This window comes from Choloepus didactylus, chromosome 18 (genome assembly GCF_015220235.1).
Source record: "Choloepus didactylus isolate mChoDid1 chromosome 18, mChoDid1.pri, whole genome shotgun sequence".
Lineage (NCBI taxonomy): Eukaryota > Metazoa > Chordata > Mammalia > Pilosa > Megalonychidae > Choloepus > Choloepus didactylus.
In genome coordinates this window covers 23,041,251-23,061,694 of record NC_051324.1, presented here as the reverse complement: position 1 = coordinate 23,061,694, position 20,444 = coordinate 23,041,251, and the positions used below count along the sequence as shown (strand labels likewise).

At 52.3% G+C, this 20,444-nt stretch overlaps 2 protein-coding genes across 9 annotated transcripts in view; both read left to right on the top strand.

The window, feature by feature from the left end:
- MYO18A (myosin XVIIIA) overlaps window positions 1–20,444 on the top strand; it is a 95,408-nt gene that overhangs the window by 27,315 nt on the left and 47,649 nt on the right. The window contains exon 1 of one of the 8 annotated variants that reach the window (XM_037807915.1): window positions 7,615–7,676. The exons of the other annotated variants lie outside the window; for them this stretch is intronic. Within the exon in view, the coding sequence (XP_037663843.1) occupies window positions 7,671–7,676 (6 nt within the window). The 5' untranslated portion in view covers window positions 7,615–7,670. Of the gene's footprint in view, window positions 1–7,614; window positions 7,677–20,444 lie in introns of those variants that run through there. 8 annotated transcript variants of the gene reach the window in all.
- Window positions 10,776–19,589, top strand: LOC119513062 (vegetative cell wall protein gp1-like). The gene is made up of 3 exons (XM_037807916.1): window positions 10,776–11,921; window positions 14,270–14,329; window positions 16,821–19,589. Exons 1-3 carry the CDS (start codon window positions 11,883–11,885, stop codon window positions 17,748–17,750), a joined length of 1,029 nt encoding a protein of 342 aa, XP_037663844.1. The 5' UTR covers window positions 10,776–11,882; the 3' UTR covers window positions 17,751–19,589.

The following is a 20,444-nucleotide window of genomic DNA, read 5'->3' as shown; positions in this document are numbered from 1 at the left end:
TCTCAACCGTATTCATAGTTACCTTTGTTCAGTGCACTTACATTGTTGTGCTACCATCTCCCAAAATTGTGTTCCAAACCACACACTCCTGTCTTTTATCACCCTGTAGTGCTCCTATTAGTGACATTTTATGCATTACAAATTAGCAATACAAGCACTATACAATTAAAATCCATTTATGGAGACAGTGTTTATAGATTTTTTTTTTTTTTTTTTTTTTTTAATCTAAAAGGGAACTGGGGGAATAAATGGAGCCAGAACCTTGGTCTCATTGTTTTCCAAATTATCTCTTTCTCTCCAAACCAGTCTCTCCACATGACATCCCTATTTTGGTTGGTGGCTTTACACTGTCCTTGGAGACTCCCAAGCTTGAAACCTTCGGGTCTCTATTTCCTCCCCCAACCCCTCCTACCGTCTTTGTGCCCTTTTCCCATCTATCACCAGTAGTAACCGAGTCCAGCTGATTCTTTCTCCTGTGTGTCACCTCTCTCCTCCCCCTCCTCTGCCAGCGTCCTAGGGCAGACCCTCCTGATCTTTCACCTGGGCTGGCTGTCACCTTGACTTTCTAATGGCCTTTCAGCTTCCATCCTCCTTCCCTTCCCCTGAGTCCTTCTGCTGAAAAGCACAGGTTTCCTCATGCCCCCTCACTCTCCAGAATTCCGCAGTGACTCCCATTGTTTTCCAGGCAGGTGGTAGAGTGAAAGGAGCCTGGGTCTGGAGTCAGAAACACCAGGGTCCAAATTGTCGCCCTACACATTACCATCCGTGTGATGTGCGCAAGTGACTTAACTTCTCTAAGCCCCAGTTCCCCAGGCTTTTTTAACCCGTCCTTCGTCGACACTTACCTCCCAGGGTTTTGTGAGGAGAGCAAGTAGCGCTGGGCCTGACTTGGGTGGGTGCTCAACATGTGCCTTCATCCTCCTTAGACTGCTCACCTGGCACTGATGTCAGGCACAGCTCTTTCGAGTTCAAGTGACAGAAAGCCCTGCTCAACTGGCTTAAAATAAAAGAATGTGTTGGCTCGTATATCTGAAAAGTCCAGGGGCAGAACTGGCTGTAAGTTCAGCCTTATCTGGAAACTTACACAATATACCAAGGACCCAGCCCTTTTCTGTCTCTCGGCTCATCTTCCTTGTTGGCTTTGTCCTCAGACAAGAGCTGGTAATGTGGCACAGCCTCAGATTCAAGACTTGCGGGCTAAGAAGTATGACTCAGTAATCCCAGAAAATTTCATTATATTTCCTTGATGTTGATTGGGCCACGTGCCTTCAAGAACCAACTGTTATGGACAGAAGATATGAAGTTCTTACTGGCCAGGCCTACGTCGCATGCTGGAGTGCTGTGAGCAGAGAAAGGAGGAATGGGTAATGGGCAGCAGAAACAACACAGGTCCACTAGATCTGGGCCTCACCTGCCCTTCCAGCTTTGTCTCTTCTTGTTTTCCTTGCCTCCTACCCTACATCCAAGCTTACTGTCTGCACTCATGCTCCTGCTTTCATACCTCTTTGCCTTTCCCTATACTGCTCCCTCACCCTGGAATTCCCTTCCTACCTCATTTCCACATTACAAATTTCCTCCTATCCTTTATGGCCTAGCTCCAAGCTTTCTGTTTCTTTAAAATCTTGCCTAACTCCCCAACTGGAAGAGATCCCTGCCTCTGAACTTCCATAGAACGTTACTGTTGCCCCTCTCCATGTTGGAGCATTGAGCACATTCTAACTTGGATTATAATTATTTGGAATATTTCTTATCCCCTCTGCTGGACTGTACCTTTTCTGAGGGCAGGAACTTTGTCTGCTTCATCTGGTTTCCCTCACTTACTCAAACATGTACCCAGAGCTGTTTCTGAGCATGGCCCGGTGCTAGGTGGGTCCTGGGGTTACAACAATCAAAAAGATACAACCTCTGCCTCAAGAAGCTCAGTCTTATGGTGGATGGCCCAGAAAAAAAAGCAGGCCTGGTGCTTCCCCTCAGCGTTCACCTCGAAGTATTGCACTCAGTGCGAGATGAATGAGTGAACCATTTCCTTCACCTCTCGGGCCTCCTCTGCCCCAGAGAAGATTCAGGTCTGGCCTGGCCCCAGCTCTCCCAGCCACTGTGCCTGACCGAGTGCCAGAATCAGAGCTAAGGCCCTTTTGCTCACCCCTTGCTGCCAGCATGGGAGAACAGGGTAGTTGAAGTTGCTACCCTGTGTGGATATCCCCTCACACCCTGTTCTCCACCTGCATCTTCAGATCAGTCAGTTAAATCCAGTGATTATTCATTGAACACCTGTGTGTGCCTGGTGCTAGGGGCTGGGATGGGATATAAAGGAAGTGAGAAATGATCCCTGCTCTTCAGGCAGAAAAGACTTAAACATATGACACAAATTGATCCCCATTTAAAACATTAGTTCATGCTGTGTGGTCATGGCAAATGAACATTTAACTTAAATTCAGCTCTAAGGTTGTGTAAGAAACTATGTCCTGCGATCTAAAATGGTAAAAATTGTATCTTGTATATTTCCTTTTATTATATGCTGTACATAACTGTATACATTATGCTATCTTGTATATGGCAATATACACAAGACCATGTATAGTGTACTTTGTGGGTAATTTAAGGGATTTTCAGGGGTAATTTTGACTGTACTCTCTTATTTGCCTTTCATGCTGAGTCACCCAGGTAATAAGTGATTCTACTGTATATAATAGAGGGCCATACTCAGTAGAATCAAGGACCACCACGTGTATGTGATGCTGTTTAAGAAGAGACAGTGGGTGCTGTGGATTTTAATAATAATTTAATAACTTAATAATACTAATAATTTAATCACCACCTACAATTTGACAGGCATAATGGCAAGCGCTTTATATGCATTATCTCCTCCAATTCTCACAACAACCCCATGAGGTAGGTATTATATTAAGAGGAAATTCTAAGAAGTTAAGTTACTCTCCCTTAGGTAGACAGCAGGAAAGAGGCAGAGCTGGGATTCAGATCCAGATGTACCTGACTACTGAGTCCCCACTTTTTGCGGTACCAAACCACGCAGGCCTTGGGTTTCTGGGAGGACTTCATGAATGAGGTGGGCCTCGAGATGGGCCTCGAAAGATGGGAAGGGTTGGGCAGGAAGGAGAAGATGGTGGGGAGCCCTGTGTAAGTAAAGGCTCTGGTGGCAAGGAGCTGGGGCAAGGAGCAGTGGGGAGAACTGCCTGAGAGGCAAAAGAGTGAGAGCCAGGTGGGCTGGGGAGGAGGCGAGGGAGACGAGAAAAGGGAAGGTAAAGTGCTGAGGAGGGGCCAGATTACAGCTGTCCTTGGAGGCAGGTGGAGGGGCCGTGGGGTGGTCTGGGAGCTGAGGACTATGACGTGAGCGGCAGAGGGACCCATCATGGCCATGTGTATGATGAGTGGGTGGCCAGGGCCTCAGCTTTCCCCCAAACGAAGAGGCCTGCCCTTTTCCCCAGGGGAAGAGAAACTGCTTTGTGACATCGTCACCACATACCACCCGCCATTTCAGAGACAGAATTGACAGGATTCAGCCGTCCAAATAGAAGAGGGGAGTGGATGGGCACATGTTCACTAGGGATTCAGAACAAGACTGTGCCGATAAAGTGGTGCCTCAGTCACCCAGAAGTCACCTCCCAGAGCACTGCCAAGTGGCAGGTTGGCCAGAAAGGCCCTTGAGCTGCCAAACTAGAGGACACCACACCCGAGTGTAAACCCAGGCTCTTCGTTCATGGTTTTGCTGCTATCCCACTTGTTCTGCTTAGGACACTGTTCTATCAGGCTTGGTTATCTGGTTTTCTAGCCTTTGGCAGAAACAGCATATTAGAAGGAAGTGAGACTGCTGGAGACAGGCACACTGACAGGCAGAATGACAGCTGATGGGGGACAAAAGAACAAAAAAGCAGATATACAGAAACAAAGACCATCTGGTCTTCCTAATATAGCCGTAACAAGGCTTCATGTCGGCTGCACTGCCTAGGAAGAGCTGGGGGAACTTTGAGAGTGGTTTCGGCACTGCTGGGGCAGAAGGTAGCCTGTATGTGAACTGAGACAACGGGGGCTCATTGCACAAAGGGAGGGAGAGAGCAAGATGGGCAGTGGCTTTAGGGAAGTTCCTTAAAACCCCTAACCCACCTTTATTGTTTGTTTATTCCCTCTCCTTAGAAACATAGTACATATTTACTGAAAAATTATAAAAGCTTAGGAAAGATAACAGCAGCAAGAAGAGAAAATAAAAATACCCATAATCCTTCCAACCACAAGGGAGCTTGTGTCTCAGGACCTTCATTTCCTCAGTACGAGCCAAGGCAGAGTCAGCCACTGGTGTGGGCTAGGAGGACAGAACTAAGGTGTCTCGTCTGGAGTCACTGCAGTGGAGACACGGAAATGGATCCAGTCAGAGAGGGCAGTCTCAGAGTCTGAGATCTTGGAGATGAGTTCAGAGTGTTTTACTTAAAGTAGAGAGTGTATAAAAGGGCTTGTTATTTTTATGGTTGCAAATATTTAGAAGATATTTTGTCCCTTAAAGGGGGTCAGCTTCAGTTACCTGCAAAGTTTACTTACAATGTCTCTTTTTCCTTAATTATCATAGATAGATAGTGATAGTTAACATGTATTGAAAGCTTTTTTGCTGACACCGTTTTTAGAGCTTTGCATATACTAACTCATTTAACCCTTACAACAGTCCAATGTGGTTGGTACTGTTATTTTCCCCGTTTTGCAGATGAAGAAATCGAGGCACAAAGAGCTGTATAGTTTACTAAGCAGAAGAGCTAAGATTGAATCAGGCAGTTTGGCTCCAGAGGTCTCATTCTTAACCACTATGAATAATTCCTTTAAAGCAATGTTTTCAGACTTCAGCATGCCTTGGAATCACCTGGTGGGCTTGTTAAAACACAGCTACTGGCCCACAGACATAGGGGATTGGTGGTTTGATGGATTGAGCCCTCTACCACGGAATTTGCCCTTGGGAAGACTGTTGCTGCAAAGGAGAGGCTAGGCCTCCCTATAATTGTGCCTAAGAGCCTCCTCCCGAATGCCTCTTTGTTGCTCAGATGTGGCCCTCTCTCTCTGGCTAAGCCAACTTGAAAGGTGAAATCACTGCCCTCCCCCCTACGTGGGATCAGACACCCAGGGGAGTGAATCTCCCTGGCAACATGGAATATGACTCCCGGGGGGGAATGTAGACCCGGCATCGTGGGACGGAGAACATCTTCTTGACCAAAAGGGGGATGTGAAAGGAAATGAAATAAGCTTCAGTGGCAGAGAGATTCCCAAAAGGAGCCGATAGGTCACTCTGGTGGGCACTCTTACGCACAATATAGACAACCCTTTTTAGGTTCTAATGAATTGGGGTAGCTGGTGGTGGATACCTGAAACTATCAAACTACAACCCAGAACCCATGAATCTTGAAGACAATTGTATAAAAATGTGGCTTATGAGGGGGGACAGTGGGATTGGGGGGGGCCATAGGGATCACACTCCCGTTTGTCTAGTTTGTAGATGGATGAGTGGAAAGGTGGGGGAAGGAAACAAACAAACAGACAGACAGACAAAGGCGCCCAGTGTTCTTTTTTACTTTAGTTGCTCCTTTTCACTTTAATTATTATTCTGGTTATTTTTGTGTGTGTGTGGTAATGAGGGTGTTGGGGATTGATTTTGGTAATGAATGTACAACTATGTAATGGTACTGTGAACAATCAAATGTACGATTTGTTTTGTATGACTGTGGTATGTGAATATATCTCAATAACATGAATAATAATAATAACAATAAAAAAACAGCTACTGGATAATCCCCCTCAGCCCCTATTCTGACTCAGTAGGTCTGCCATGGGGCCCTAGAATTTGCATTTCAAACAAGTTCCCAGGTGTTGCTGCTGCTGCTGGTCTGAAGACCAAACTTGGAGAACCAAAGCCTTTTTATATATGTTCCTTTCCAATCTCACACTAACCCTGTGAAAGAATCAGCACAGGCATAATCATTTTGCAGATGAGGGAAATTTAAATCACCTGCCCCGTGGTCACGAGGAGTCATTCATTCACTCATTCATTTACTCATGTATTTAACAAATGGGCACCTCTGTGTTAGGCCTTATGCTGGCTTTATAATAAGCCTAGCAGTTCTCAGAATCACGTGGGGACCTTCTAAAAATCCCAATGCCCAGGCCTCCCTCCCAGAGCAATTAAATCAGAAATTGGAAGGGAGGTTCCAAGCATCAGTATTTTAAAAGTCCCCCAGGTGCTTTCACTGTGTATCCAAGGCTGGTGGCATCACTGTGATAGGAAGGCACTGGGGGTGCAAAGACCGGTGACACAGCAAATGCCCCAGAAGAGCCAGACCGTCTCCCAGGGAGGACACACCACTGCTAGAAAACAGGGGCACCAGCGCCGTGTCCTCAGAGCCTGTGTGTGTGTGTGTGTGTGTGTGTGTCTACAAAATGTGTGGCAGGTGAGAGGCAGAGTTGTGTTGGGGTCCTCTTGGGCAGTAGCTAACCAACCTTGTCATATAGAAAGTAATACTATTTATAGGACCCCCTGGGCTCTTAGGACTGGTAGGGTGGCCGCTCTGCTCCGGGGCTTCCTAGCATCACCCCCACCCACCCTTTTCTTTCTTTCTTTTTTTTTTTTTTCCTAGCGAGGAAAAGGGAGGCAGTGATTGTTTTTCTCTGCAGAGCTGCCAGTTTCTGAGACTTGCAGGCCCTGTCTTTTGGCCCCTTCCTGTCCTGCTCCTTCTGCCTCTTCTCTGGTCCTTACTGCTGCTCTGGGCATCCTGTGGTGCTGACTGGAGCCAAGCCAGGATCTCTTTTCAGGAGGAGCTCCGGCTTCCCACCAGCAGCCATTGCTCAGGGGCCAGACACCCACGGTTCCCTCTGGCAGCAGGGGCAAAACCCACCCACCCTCAGGGCTGCGCAGTCACTGGCCCTGGGTGGGGGTGACAGATGTGTACATTGAGATGCAGCTGATTCCATGCCTGTCTCTCAAGTGTTCACTGCAGTGAGACAGCGACAGTGGGCCTCAGTCTGACACTGCAGTCTCTGCTCCTGCCGGCCTTTATGGGGTGTTTGGGCACAGTGTGCAGTGGGCCCTGTGTGTCGAGCCGCCTGTGACATCAGTGGTTGTCTTGGCCTCTGCCGCAGTAAGTAGGTGGCTGGAGAGGGCCTGTGGTTTGTGTGTTCTCAAGAACACTGTGCTGTGATTCAGTGATCATGTGTTCCGGGGTGTATGTGTGTGCACACGGGCGTATGTGGACAAGCATGTGCTTGTGTTGATCCTGGCCTTTGGGGCCGGGGGCTGCAGGTCTCAAATTCCTCTGCTATTTTTAGGGACCATATCAGCTCAGCTGTCCAGGAGCCCGGGTGTGTGTCAGTAGGAAGGTCCCAGCCTCCCTGTCCCTTCCCCTAACTCTCCAGCACAGCCTGCCCGGCACCCCGAGGCCCTCGCTGTGAGAGCCGCCTCCTTGCCTTCCTCGCTCCTGCTGCAGCCCCTCTCCCTGCCGGCGTACCTACTACCCGCGGTGCTCCCGCTCTCGCCGGCTCCGGCCAGGGCCGCGGCGGCTGCGGACGGGAGGGGCCGGGGAGAGGCGGGGTCGGGGCGGGGCTGCAGCCGCTGCTATTTTGAGCGGCTAACGGAGCAGCGTTGGAGAAGAGACTCCTTGCTCTGGGTTGTTCCAGGCCGGGCCATGCGGGTGAGTGTCCTTCTGACCCCCCACCCCACCCCGGAAATGTCCCAGGCTCCTCGCGCCAGTTTTCTGATTTTAGCTTAGGAGGGGCCCTTTTGTTATTTCCCCAGATGCGGCTGACAGAGGAAGAGAGGGAGAGTGGGGCTGCCTTGGGGCTTCTCTGGGAGCCTCTTGGTGGGAGGGGAATTACCCAGCTCTAGCAGTCTCAAACACCCTCGGTGGCTAGGGGCAGGGCAGCCCAGCCTGACTCATGATCTCAGGGGCTTTGGAGCGGGCACTGTCTTCTAAATAACCACATCAGCCACCCCCTCTGGCTGTGACACTCCTTCGGCACAGTCAGTGCTTCTGAGCTCTTCCTTTCTTGATGTGCTATTTTCCTCCAAAGCCTGAGAACGCCAGCTCTTCCCGGGCTTTGGAAGTTTTGTCCCCTGCTTTGTGTTTGGGCTCCAGGGGGCTGGGCTTGAGAGGGGCTCGAGAGGAGGTGGTCCTCGGAGTTACCAGGGATCCCTCCTTCTCACTCGGCACGGCCCCCTCCATTATTGTGCCCAGGACACTTGGGAGGGCACAGATGACATCTCGGGGATGCCCAGACTGTCCATGGGTCTCTTTTTTCAGCAGAGATTACTCAGGAGGAGTAAGTTCCTTTAAAAAGCAAGTGAGGAGAGACATAGCTGCCTCCTTCACTCCAAGTCCTTTCCGTCCCACCCCCCTCTGCCTCTCCCAGCCACCAAGGATGAGGTTTTCGGTTGTGTCAGCAGTTGGCAGAGTGTGGGGGCTGGCCTGGTGCAGAGGCATAGCAGGAGCCTGAGATGTGCCTCTGAGCATTCGTGTCTCTCTGTGCCCAGGGACTGCTCCACCCCACTCACAAAACTGGCACCTGGTGGGTGTGGACAGGGGCAGTGAGTCCAGAGAGAGATCCTTACCCTGAGAGGTGGGTGCTTCCTGGTCTAGCTTACCCCCTACCCTGCCCCACCCCATCCTGGGCCCCTCTAGTTTACCCACCCCATCCCACCCCATCCTGGGCCACCAGCACCAGGTTGCAGATTTGGGATCACGGAGATGGCAGAGTGCCCTGTGGAACGGCAGTGAGTGTCCCCAGGGAAGGAAGGCCCCCAGCAGGCCCAGCCGTTGGAGGAGGAAACCCAGGCCCTATGCAACTGCAGTGGCAGCAGGAAGCCCTTCCAGTGCACCTGCTTCCTACTGGCTGACTGGTGGTGACGGCGGGCACTCGGCTACTTTCTCTTCCGCCCTTGGGTGGGGGAGAGCTCCCGCTAGAGGCTGGACCAGGGGCCCGGGTGTCCCTGCCAAGCCTTTCTCCCGCCCTCCTCCGCCTGGCAATGCCGCCTTCAGGCCGCTCCTTGCAGAGTGCAGCTTATTCAGATCACAGGTGGAGGGGCAGGTCATCTGTGGAAACTCTCACCCCATTGTTCTGGCAGCCGATGCCCTGGAAGGCTGGCAGTGCAGGTGAACCAAGGGAGGTGGGGCGGGCCCTGCCTCATCCCTAAATGGAGCCTTTGATGTTCTTGTCAGAGGTCAGATGTGAGGGAAAGACCCAGGTCTGCCACTCGCTGCTCTAAGGCCTCGGGCAAGCTTGGCCTTCTGAGCCTCCCTTTGCTCGTGTGTAAAGTTGGAATCATAATAGCATCTACTTCAGAGGGATATTGTGAGGATTAAGTGAGCTAATGCCCATAGAAGGTTTAGCTCAGTGCCTGGCACGTGGTAGATGCTCAATAAGGATAGCTGTGAGGACTGTTACTTATTCCTTCCCACCCACTCCCCACCCCATCTTTAGGTAAGTTGATGATGGATTGGGACTGGCAGGGAGAAGGGCCCCAGGGAGCCTCAGAATGGTAAAGGAGAGAGAGAAACAGAGGATGCCCGGCCTCTTTCTTCTCAGAATGTGTGACCTGGCAGAGGCAGGGAGGCTGGGAAGTTACCTTGGCCACAGGTGACATGGTCCTGTCTTCCTCTGGGCACTCGCTCTTGGGGTTATCTGCTACTCTTGGGGGCCCATGGTGTGTGCTGCTGTCGGGCGTTGATGGGTTTGTTCCAGCCGTGCATTTGTGCCTGAGGGGCTGCCTGGTGGGTAGAGGGAGAAGGGCCCCAGGGAGCCTCAGAATGGTAAAGGAGAGAGAGAAACAGAGGATGCCCGGCCTCTTTCTTCTCAGAATGTGTGACCTGGCAGAGGCAGGGAGGCTGGGAAGTTACCTTGGCCACAGGTGACATGGTCCTGTCTTCCTCTGGGCACTCGCTCTTGGGGTTATCTGCTACTCTTGGGGGCCCATGGTGTGTGCTGCTGTCGGGCCTTGATGGGTTTGTTCCAGCCGTGCATTTGTGCCTGAGGGGCTGCCTGGTGGGTAGAACTATTCTCCTGGGGGCATTTGTGCCCCATTCCCTCCTGTGAGGAGTCCAGAAGATGGCAAGTGGAGGGAGGGTGGTCCCCACTGGCCCTGCAGAAGTGAGACCCAGCCTGGCCAGGCCCCCTCAGTGTGGGGGCCTTTTAGGGCCGGAATAGATGGTCCTTCAGTACATTTCATGGATTCCTCCTGTTTGAAATCAAACACTTTTAGACATCATCTCCTTTGCTTTTTCTTTTTGTTGTCTGTTTAGCCTTCTTTACAATAAAAATAAGCAGTAAGTAACAAAGAGAAAACAAAATAAATACCAAGTGTCTGCCATTGTACCTCATTCACACTAGTTAAAAGATCATTGTGATCACTGTTGACATACTATTTTGGTTCTTGTTTTGGGGATTGATGGTTTTTTATATGGAATTTTCCATCTGGGTACATTGTGCACATGTTTGTCAGTTTATTTTGCTTTGTACTGAAGTACTATAGTTTAACTCTAGGCATTTGGGCTGACTCCAGTTTGGGGCTATTACATGGAGTGCATCTAGAAAAATCTTCTGCATTATTTTTTCTTTCTTTCTTTGTGTCAGCTCATTAGGATACATTCCTGGAGATGGGATACTGGGTCAGAGTAGGATGCATTTTATGGCCGTTGTCAATGTTTAGCTCCACAAAGAGCTACCAAACAATTTCAAAGTGCACCCGCCCTCCCCCACCCTGTGGCACTGAGTGCACTATTTATTTATTGTTGCTAATTTTAGACATTACACCTCCCTTATTTTTACCACATCTCTGGAAATCCAGATGGGGAACAGTTATTCTCCGGGGCTTACAGTAGGGGAAAAGGACCAGATAAGAGGTTTGTGCAAAGGACCCAGGTTCCTGCAGTGCCATTCAGCAAACATCCATTAAGTGCCTGCAGTGTGATGGGCGACACCGAGTCCTGCTGGTGAGGAAACCCTGGGCCAGTGAATGAGACAGACACACACAGCTCGCCAAGATCCATCCCGTGAGATCTCAGCTCTCCCACTTCCTCTCCATGCAGCCTTCAGCAAGTCCTCACCCACCGATGGGGCCTCCCTGGGCAAGTAGGAAAACTCGATCATGAGATCAGAGAACAAATGCATTAAACAAACAAATAAACTTCGAGTCTGCAGCATGTTAACTGAATTAGGCAACAGAAAAGAAGGCAAAACAAATTTTAAAAATTTAAATGGGGATTTAAAAAATTCTCTAATTTTCAACTGTCAGTTCATTATGAATGGTTAAAAGAATGGACCAATTCTCAAATTGAACTAAATCTTTGGATGAAGCCTCTCCCTGGGTGGTGACAGGTCCTGACTGCTAATTTCAAGGAGGGCCGGTGTCTGGCTCTGGTTTCTAACCCAGGGATGGGACAGCTTTATGGTTCTCTGGGCTTATTGCCCTGAGCTGGTGATCACACAATCCAGGTGGATGGCAAAGTTTCTGGGGTCCTGGAGCAGCTTTGATTTACTGTATTAAGGGTTTGTGTGTCTACCCCCACCCTACTCCTAGGGTGCCAGACCTGGAGGACTATAGCCATTATCTAGACCAGTCTAGCTCCTAATTCAACAGAGAGGCCAAGAGAGGCAAAGTGGCTTAATCAAGGGCACACAGTTTCCAAGGGGAGGAAGATCTGCGTTCTGTACCCCGCTTTTATTCCTTATTCCTTCTCTGACCTTTTGGACTTTATAAGCCTTCCCTTCCCCCATACCCTCCTTTCCCCTGTTGCCCACAGTGTTTGTCCTGGCAGGTGCTGGCCTTTAGGAAGACTCCGAGCCCCGAGAGACCCTACCCCCAGTTTCTCCTCTGACCCAGGGTGCAGGTTACCTTCGGTGCCATGGCCTTTTCATCAAGGTTCGCCTTCTGGGAGCAAAAGGAAAGTTGGATTTCAAAATCTTTATGCTTTCCCTATGCGCTTGGCGTGGTGTGTCTGCAGGCGTGAGACTGGCTGTGGGAGAGGGAGCTTTGGAAGCCGGAGGTGGACTGGGCCTGTGTGTGTATTTGGGGAGTGGTTGGGGGGTGATCAGGGGAGAACGATGGACTCCTGCGCTAAATCCTGCCCCTCCCCTCCCTCCACCTCTGGTAAGCTGAGTTGCCTTCTGTCCCACTGGTGCCCCTCCAAGTTAAACCCTCCACACCCTTCCCACCACCCTGCTGCTCTGTCTCGCCTGTGGGGATCCCAGCTGCTGGGGAGGGGCTGCTGGGAATGGCTTTGGCTCTGAGGCCTCTGGAACTCTCTCCTGGAGTCTGGGGGCTGTGGTGGGTAGTAGAAGGGGCCGAGAAAGGGGACTCATGTCAGCTGGCCGCCTGATCCAGAAGGTGATTCAGGCTGCAGGCCTGTGCGTGCCTGTGTGCCTGTGCACAGTCCCCAGCTGGGCAGTGACCTACGGTGGACAGAGCCCTGCGAGTGGGGGGGTCAGGGGGAGGGTGAGTCAGCCCAAGGCTAAATCCAGAGCTGAGCTCAGAGCTGGGCCCAGTGTCCCAGACACTTCAGGGGGCAGCCAGTGTTTCTCCAATGCCTCACACTTGGGTCAGACTCTTGGGGTCCCAAGCTGGAGCCACTGGAGGGAGGACAGATTCTGAGCTGGTGAAGGACACAGAGAGGACTTGGAATCTCATAGCCATCCCTGACCCCAAGCTAACAGCACTGCTTGCAGTAGTAATGGGTGTGTCTGTGTGGATTGAGAGCACTTGCTGTTCCTCTAACCTGTGTGTCTGGGGAGTTGATGCATGGTATGATCCCTGGGGGTGTGGGTGGGGTGGGGTGAGTAATGGGCATTGGTGGGGGGCAGCAATTACAGACCCAGGCTCTGCCACTTCTCTATTCCCTCTCGAACAGCCCCTCCCTTCCCTTTCTCTGCTCCAATTCCAATTTCTTAAGTAGTAGGGTCCACTCTGATTAGTAATTGCCATTTTCCCTCTGTCTTTGGCAGTGTGAACTAAGTCTGAAGCTTTAGCCCTTTGAGAATAGCTCTATAGACAAGATGCAGCTTTAAAACTGCAGCAACTTTCACGGCTGGTCAGTGCCCGGGCACTGCTAATTAGAGTCCCAAATTAGCCATGGGCCCGGTTTAAAATGGAGAGTTCCCCCTAAGTGGTTATTTAAAATGATTCTGGAAGAGTTTCTAAGGATCTTTTCCATTAGGAATCAAGGACTCTTTCTGGTGCTCCTACCCATTATGCTGGGAAAGAAAGGCAATGCAGAGGATAGAGTAGGGCTGGAAATAGGCCTAGCTTTTTCCTGTAGTCCTAAGTGACTGGGGAAAGAAGAGAAATTAAATCTGCTAGGACCGTTGGAGCTTTTGGAAGGAGAGATGCTGGTGAGCAAGGAGGAGACCGGTCTCCTAAACTCGAGGCCTGGGTGTGTTCTAAGCCAGTCTTTGATCTGAAAGAACCTTCAGAGGTTCCACATCATCTGTCCTTTTCTGGATAAATTGTGGCATCTCCTAGTGCTCCCCCCCTTTCCCTCACCCCTGACTCTGATCCTCCCCTCTGACACAGTCCAACCAGCTCCCAGCCCTAACCCCAAACCCCTGGCCAGAGCGGCCAGAGCTCCAGGCATCTTCCCTTCCTCCACGCCCATCCCTAACCCTGAACCCTCAGCTGCATGGCTGGCAGTTTTGTGGGTCTGAGGTTGGGAAACTATCTGGCTTCCTGTGAATCCCTCCCTCTGCCCCACTTTCTGCCTGGCTGGGAAGGCACTCGGCTCTTTGCTGAGGGAAATCATACAGGACCTAGAAGCAGGCTGGAGCCAGCCTGCTGGGGGCTGCCCAGTCACCCTACGCTGAGTTCTGCTGGCCCAACAGGCACCCCCCTCTGGGGTTGTTCCCTCTTCCTCAGTCACCAGGTCAGGGGGCTTTTGTTCAAACCAATTCTAGTCTGAGCTGGGAATGACTCTTGTGGTTACCATGAGTTGAATGAGCAGAATCTTTCCACCATGTAACAAGGCCATGATGTCACTTTTGTGGGTGGACCTCTTTAGACAGCCCAAGTCTGCAAAAGATACTTGGCTTTTGTCCCTGCAGAACTCTTCATTCTTGAAGCTGTCACTAGAAAGTTTTGACCAAGGGTAGGCTGTCTCTTGCCCAAGTCCCCTAACCCCAATACTCCTGGAGATTCCTGGAGCTCTGCCTCTTAGGGGGAGAGAAGCCACTTGAATGTTTTCTTTCTGTTCTTTTAAAGCTGGGTATCCCAGCCAGTAATTTTTTTTGTCTGCTCCCTCAGGTTAAAGAGGAGGACAAAACTCTGCCAAAGCCTGGCCCTCCTGGCAAGGAGGAAGGGGCCGTAAGTGCTTCTCTAAGACCCCTGTGTGTATGTGTGTGTGTGTGTGTGCATGCGCGTGTGTCTGGGTGGGTTGGCCTTACCCCTGCACCTGCCAGTCCCACACTAGCCTGTGGGAAGTTCCATGGAACAGGCAGGGCTGCTGATGCCCCTTCCTGTGAGGAAGGAATGCCAGAAAAGGGGCGGGAAGTACAGGATGTGCAGTGCTGACAGGGGTGTGTGAAGGAGATGGGAAGGTCAAGATCCGCTGGGGACCTTCCCCCAATTCTCCCCAGCCGTCTTTAGTTGCCTACCTTCAGTTCTGGTTTTCTGAACCCTTTAGGACTAGGAGAGGCTTGGGTGGGCATCGTCTTAGGTCAGGGAGCCTGAGTGAGAGAGAGCTCAGCTGTTGGGACTCTTCAGCCCGCTCTGTACGCACAAGGCAAGGCACGAAGGGACTTCACTGCAGCTGCTGCTGTCTCTCCCCAAGACCTCATCAGCTGCTTGGGGCTGGTGCCCTGGAGGGAGGCTCTAGCTGCCCGCTGCCCCCAGCCCCCACCCCTACATCACTCTGTCATGGGACAGAGAATGTGAACAAAGGTGGACTCTTTCGAGGCCAGACAGGGGAGACAGCTCCTGAACAGCCAGGTCCAGAGGTGTGTGGTTAGGTGAGGGCTGCTGTTGACCCGGGAGTCACGGGTGCCCAGAGCTCTGGGACTGAGCCGCATCTCAAAACAGATCCAAACTTCACTATCCCCAGTGGTGCCTGCCTCGGTTCTCCCCACTTCTTTGGGCAGAGATGTGTTAGCCAGGCAGTTTAACTTCCATCTGATCTGTAAATAGTCCTGCAAGGCCAGCCTGCAATTACTCTAAGAGATGAGTTTGAGATGTGTCAAGGAGAGGCCTCGGAGTATCCCAGATTTCTTTTTGTGAAAAGCAGCACATATAAAGTGCTTGGGAGAGTGCCTGACACTTAGTAAGCAATGTAGAAGTGTGAGCAATTACTGTCATCATTGTCGTCACCGTCATCATCATCATCATCATCTTCTTTAATTAGGGAGAATATGATGGAATGAGAAAGGAGGAAAGCCAGGAGAGGGGAAGGGCGTGGAACCCAGCAGCCAGGCCCCCAGCCAGCTCCGCAGTGCCCTGGCATGCCGTTGAGCACTCTTGGCTCAAGAGGCTGAGGAAGAGGCACCTTCAAGCCCTCCCCACTCCCTACCTCTGCAGCAGAGCCACCACGGCTGAGGCCTGGACTGAGGCCGCTTGGCCGGGCTCTGCCCAGGAGGAGGTGGGGCCACCTCTCCATATGGCAGCCAGAGGTGGCAGCTCCCAGGTCTGTCCACTCCCGGAATGGCTGCCTGTATACAAACAGGGATGGGCAGCCAGGCCCTCCAAGAGCCCAGAGCCCAGGTGCACTCTAGAACCAAGGTCATTGTTTTGGGAACTGAGGATTCCCACACAGCTTAGTTAGGGGCAGGGCACTGCCTGACCAGCAAAGATCCCCCAGGTTGACCTTGCTCCCCCGGATGATATGCCTGGCTTTGCAGAGAAAGCTGCTCTGCCATTGGCCAGCTGGATCTTCCCACTGGTGGTCCGTTGGGACTTCAGACCGTTCCCACCGGTGTGGTGGGAAGGGTGGGTGCAGCCGGTGGAGTGTGCCAGGGAACTCCAGTAGGCTTCTGAGTGCCCAGCAGCTGAGAAGCTGGGATCGAGTGGATCAGGGGCCACCTGAGTACTTAACCCTTTGTGAGCCACAGCTGTCTCCCCCCCACCCATACCACAGACACACACATTATGGGAGCTAGGAGATCTCTTGAGAGGTTGCAGGAGGAAAACTGCAAAGAGGCTGAGGTGGAAGCATCCTGGGCCAGTAGGGGATCTCTGGGGTCCTTGAGAGAGGGTGGAGGGTAGACAGTGGCTGCAGACCAGAGGAGCTTGGAGGGAGGGGGCTTGGCATGGCTTCGGACTGGGAAGACCCCTGACCATTGTATTCTCCAGGATGGGCACCTCTGGGTCTGAGCACCCAGAGAACCAGATGATGGAAGGAGCAGACACCACAAAGGCAGGAAGCCCCAGAGTTGGACCTAGGATTGGTTGTAGGAAGGGGGTTAGGAAATCAGCTCTTTAACCTCTCTGTGCTCCCCCTCTGCTGGGTTTGGGCTGGGAGGAAGTGGGCTCCTCTGGATTGGGGCTTGGTTGCTGCTCTGATAGAGCCGGTAACTCTGGGGTACCTCCCCAGTTTCCAGGGAGTCTGTGCTCAGCCTGGGGGTGGACACAGATGACAGCAGGACCTCCTTGAACCCTGTAGGAGGGAGATGCGATTGTCCTGTCTGGAAGATGAAGAAAGGGTTTCCTGGGGGTAGCCTCCTGGAGCTCCTTGCTGTTTGCATGGATGAATGGAGGGTCTGTTCCGCGGCTGGGTGTGAGGTGGTGCCCTCTCACTTCCTCTGCATGGGGTGGGCAGGGACAAAGGGGCTGATGCTAATGTCTACCTATATTTGTGTGACTGTAGCCAGAAGGCAGCTCAAAGGAGGGCAGCTGCCTGTCTAGGAGTCCTCAGCCTCCCGCCAGCCCGGTTCCCTCAGAGACTTCCCAGAGAACCAAGAGCCCTGCAGCCATTCCCGCCATGAACGGCCTGGGAGCGGCCTCAGCAGAGGTCCCCAGCGGGGAGGCCCAGGGCCTCTCCCGGAAGCGGGTGGCCAGTGCAGTGAGGAGGGTGGTGAGCAAGGTGCTGCCTGGAGAGGAGTCTGGGAGTGCCAGGGAGCCTCCGACCAGAGGGGTGAAGTCCCCTGAGCACCCAGCTCCAAGCAAGAGGGGAGAAAAGGCAGCTCCTAGTCCCAAGCTGCCACCTCCTCCTCCTCCGCCACCTCCCCCTCCTCCGCCTAAGCCTGAAGCCAAGAAGGAGGCAGCCAAGGATGAGCTCTCCATGGGCCTGCGGAGCCTCATGTCCCGGGGCAGGGGCAAGGACCGCAAGTCCCGCAGCAAGCCATCTCCCGGGAAGGGGGAGAAGCCCTCCGGCCAGGAGCCAGGCTCTGAGGGGAAGCCAGGATCCCCAGCCGGGCCTGAAACCCCAGCCCCACCGGAAGAGAGGACAGACCACCTCACTGGAGAGCAGCCCACCCAGGCTCCAGAGCCTGGTGTGCAGCAGGAGGTATCTGAGCGTGTCACTAACCTGCCATGCCCCTCACCGCCCCTGCTCGAGGGCCAGACACCTCCCTGCCGGTGTCCCCAAGCCTCCTCAGTGACCCCGCATGACCGAGAGGCTGGGCCCAGGGACCGGACGGTGCGGCTGCATGGCTTTCCCTCGCTGAGTGCCAGAGCCCGTGGTGGCCTGGGCACGCCCGGCGGCCGGGGTGGGAACGGCTACCCAGCATGCTGGGGCCTTCGACACTCTTGCCGTGGGAGTCGGAGGCTGGTCCCCAGCCATACAATGCCAGTTTGAGACCCCAGACCCCAAGCCAAAGGTCAGAGTCTTAACAGATGGGTGCTGGGGTACAAAGACCATGTTTGCTGAAATTGGGTAGCCTGGCTTCACACCCCCAGCCACTCACCCCCACGGGCCCTCAGCACACTCACCATCCCTTCTCTGAAGCCTTCGGGCCAGATGTATTTTGGAAATTCATAATGTTTGGATTTGAGAATGTTATACGGTATACGTAATAAGCAGCAGCCCTTAACCAAACACATTACCATTTCCCCAGCACAGTCTAGAAATGTTCATGCCAAAGAGGATGGAATATGAACAGTTAGGGGTACCCACCGAAGTAGTTGAAAAAAAACTTACTATTTGGGGGAGCTTTTCAGATTTTGAAACTGTGAAGTAGAATACCTGCTTTGAAAGTGGCTGTGAAGATTAGAAATAATGCTGCTTCCAGCCCCGTTCCTGGAGCTCGAGTGGGTAGCTGGTAGTGTGAGTAGTGATGCTGAGAGCATTTCACCCTTGTTTCCATCACTGCCTGCAATTCCTCTTGAGGAGCCCTGTGCCTGGGTGGCCTGTGGGCCTGGGGCCCCCCTTTGAATTCGGGGCTGCCCCTGTCTGCCCACAACATACTCTCTGCTGGGGCAGGAGGCCAAGGCAGAGGAGACGACTGTGGGTCCAACCCCTTCCCTTTGAAAAGTGATACTTGCTTGGCTGGTCTTGGGTTGGGGACAGTTCTCTTCAAGCTTCCCTGTTTTGTGGACTCTGCCGAGGCCTCACGGGGTGTGTGTGGGGCCATCAGGTTTTGCCACTGCTTCTCTGTGCTCTTGACTTGCTCTTCTAGTTGGAAGGAGAGGGGTCTGGAGGACACTGGGAGCACAGCCTGAGGGCCTGTCCTGTCTTCCTGGGCCCTCGAGGTCCATACCTGACCACTACCTCCTGTGACCCCTGGGGTCTTAGGACCTACCTTGCTGCCCTCTCCTCCTGGGTGTAGCAACACTCAGGAGCCAGCCTGCAGCTTTCCCCCACCCCTCTGGGCCCACTCTGTGAGTCGGGAGAGTGGCCATTCCTGGCACTCAGAGAGGAATTAACAGGGGCATTTTGGCCCAATGAGTAGGGCCTGAGGTGAGCTTGCACTCCCCCGGGAGAACCTATAAGTAGCCAGGGAGCGTCATGTGCCTGATCCTGGGCCAGCTGCCCTCCTGCTCTGGCTCTCTCACCTGGACCTCAGCCACCTGTGTCACCTGGGGCTGGGGCAGGAACCAGAAGGGCGCCTGGGGGGACAGTGCCGTCCTAGCTCTGGCTCGTGTGCTCGAGATGGTTAGGACGTAGGAAGAAATAACTATGACTTCCAGGCACCTGTTCTTTGTTCTCATCTGAAAGTTGAAAAACTCAAATCGGTGCCTGGCTTGTCTTTTGACCCTGCTCTCCCTACCCATTGGGTCCCAGTGGCTTCCGGGGCTGGGGGCTTGGCATGCTGTGCCCCCGCCACTCCCCAGGCTGGGACTAATAGTGGTTTAACCTCTAGGCGGGAGCTGCCCCTGAGGCCCGGCTGACCCCCACAGAGGAGGCTCACCAGCGGCTTGAGAGGATCTTCACGGCTCCTGTAATGCCCCCTCTCGTGTGTGTTCCCCGGGCTCTGGCACGCCTCCTTCCGGAGGCTGGATGCCAGCTGTGTGTGTCCGTGCGCATGGGAGCTCCCCCTGACTGGAAGGGTGGCCCCATGGCTGGCCTGTGGGCCCTCGAGTTGGCTTCCCACTGAAGAATCAAAAGAGCGGCTGTGCAGAGGCCCCTGCACCACTAGGCGGTTCCTCTGGAGAGCCTGGGGCCCCCCGCCATGCACCCCTTCTCTGGCCCCCTTCTCCTGCCTTGAGGGACATGTTTTGGTGCCAGGGCCTGGTAGGCAGCAGGGCAGGGAGCTGACACACTCCCCAGGGCTCTGCACCCCCCACCCCCCAAAATTGTTGTAACATATATATAGTAAGAATATCCCATTTTAACTATTTTAAGTGTATACTTTAGTGGTATTAATTTCATTCCCAGTATCATGCTACCATCACCACCATCAATTACCAAGATTTTTCATGACCCTGAACAGAAACTGAATACCTGTTAAGCGTAACTCCCCATCCCCCTCCCCCCTCAGCCCCTGGTAGCCTTTAAACTATTTTCTGTCTCCATGGATTTGCTTATTCTGTGTATTTCCTAAATGGAATTGTCCCTGGCCAATTTTTTAAAATTCAGTTTTATTGAGATATATTCACATACCCTACAGTCAGCTGTTCACAACACCATTGTATAGTTGTGCATTCATCACCACAGTCAATTTTTGAACATTTTCCTTGCTCCCCCCAAAATAAAAATAAGAATTAAAAAAAAAGGTAAAAGAGAACATCCAAAGCATTCCCATCCCATCCTATTTTTCATTTAATTTTTGTCCCCATTTTTCTACTCATCTGTCTATACACTAGATAAAGGGAGTGTGAGCCACAAGATTTTCACAGACATACACTGTGTAAGCTATGTAGTTATATAATCGTCTTCAAGAATCAAGGCTACTGGGTTGCAGTTCAACAGTTTCAGGTATTTCCTTCTAGCTATTCCAATACATTAAAAACTAAAAAGGGATATCTGTATAATGCATAAGAATAACCTCCAGAATGACCTCTCGACTCCATTTGAGATCTCTCAACCACTGATACTTTGTTTCACTTCACT

What these genes read in the sequence shown, in the direction of transcription:
- LOC119513062 (XM_037807916.1), top strand. Translation starts at nt 11,883, where the DNA reads ATGGCCTTTTCATCAAGGTTCGCCTTCTGGGAGCAAAAG. An exon ending in TCGCCTTCTGGGAGCAAAAG is followed by an intron (nt 11,922 to 14,269) that starts GAAAGTTGGATT and finishes CTGCTCCCTCAG; the next exon opens with GTTAAAGAGGAGGACAAAAC. An exon ending in CTGGCAAGGAGGAAGGGGCC is followed by an intron (nt 14,330 to 16,820) that starts GTAAGTGCTTCT and finishes GTGTGACTGTAG; the next exon opens with CCAGAAGGCAGCTCAAAGGA.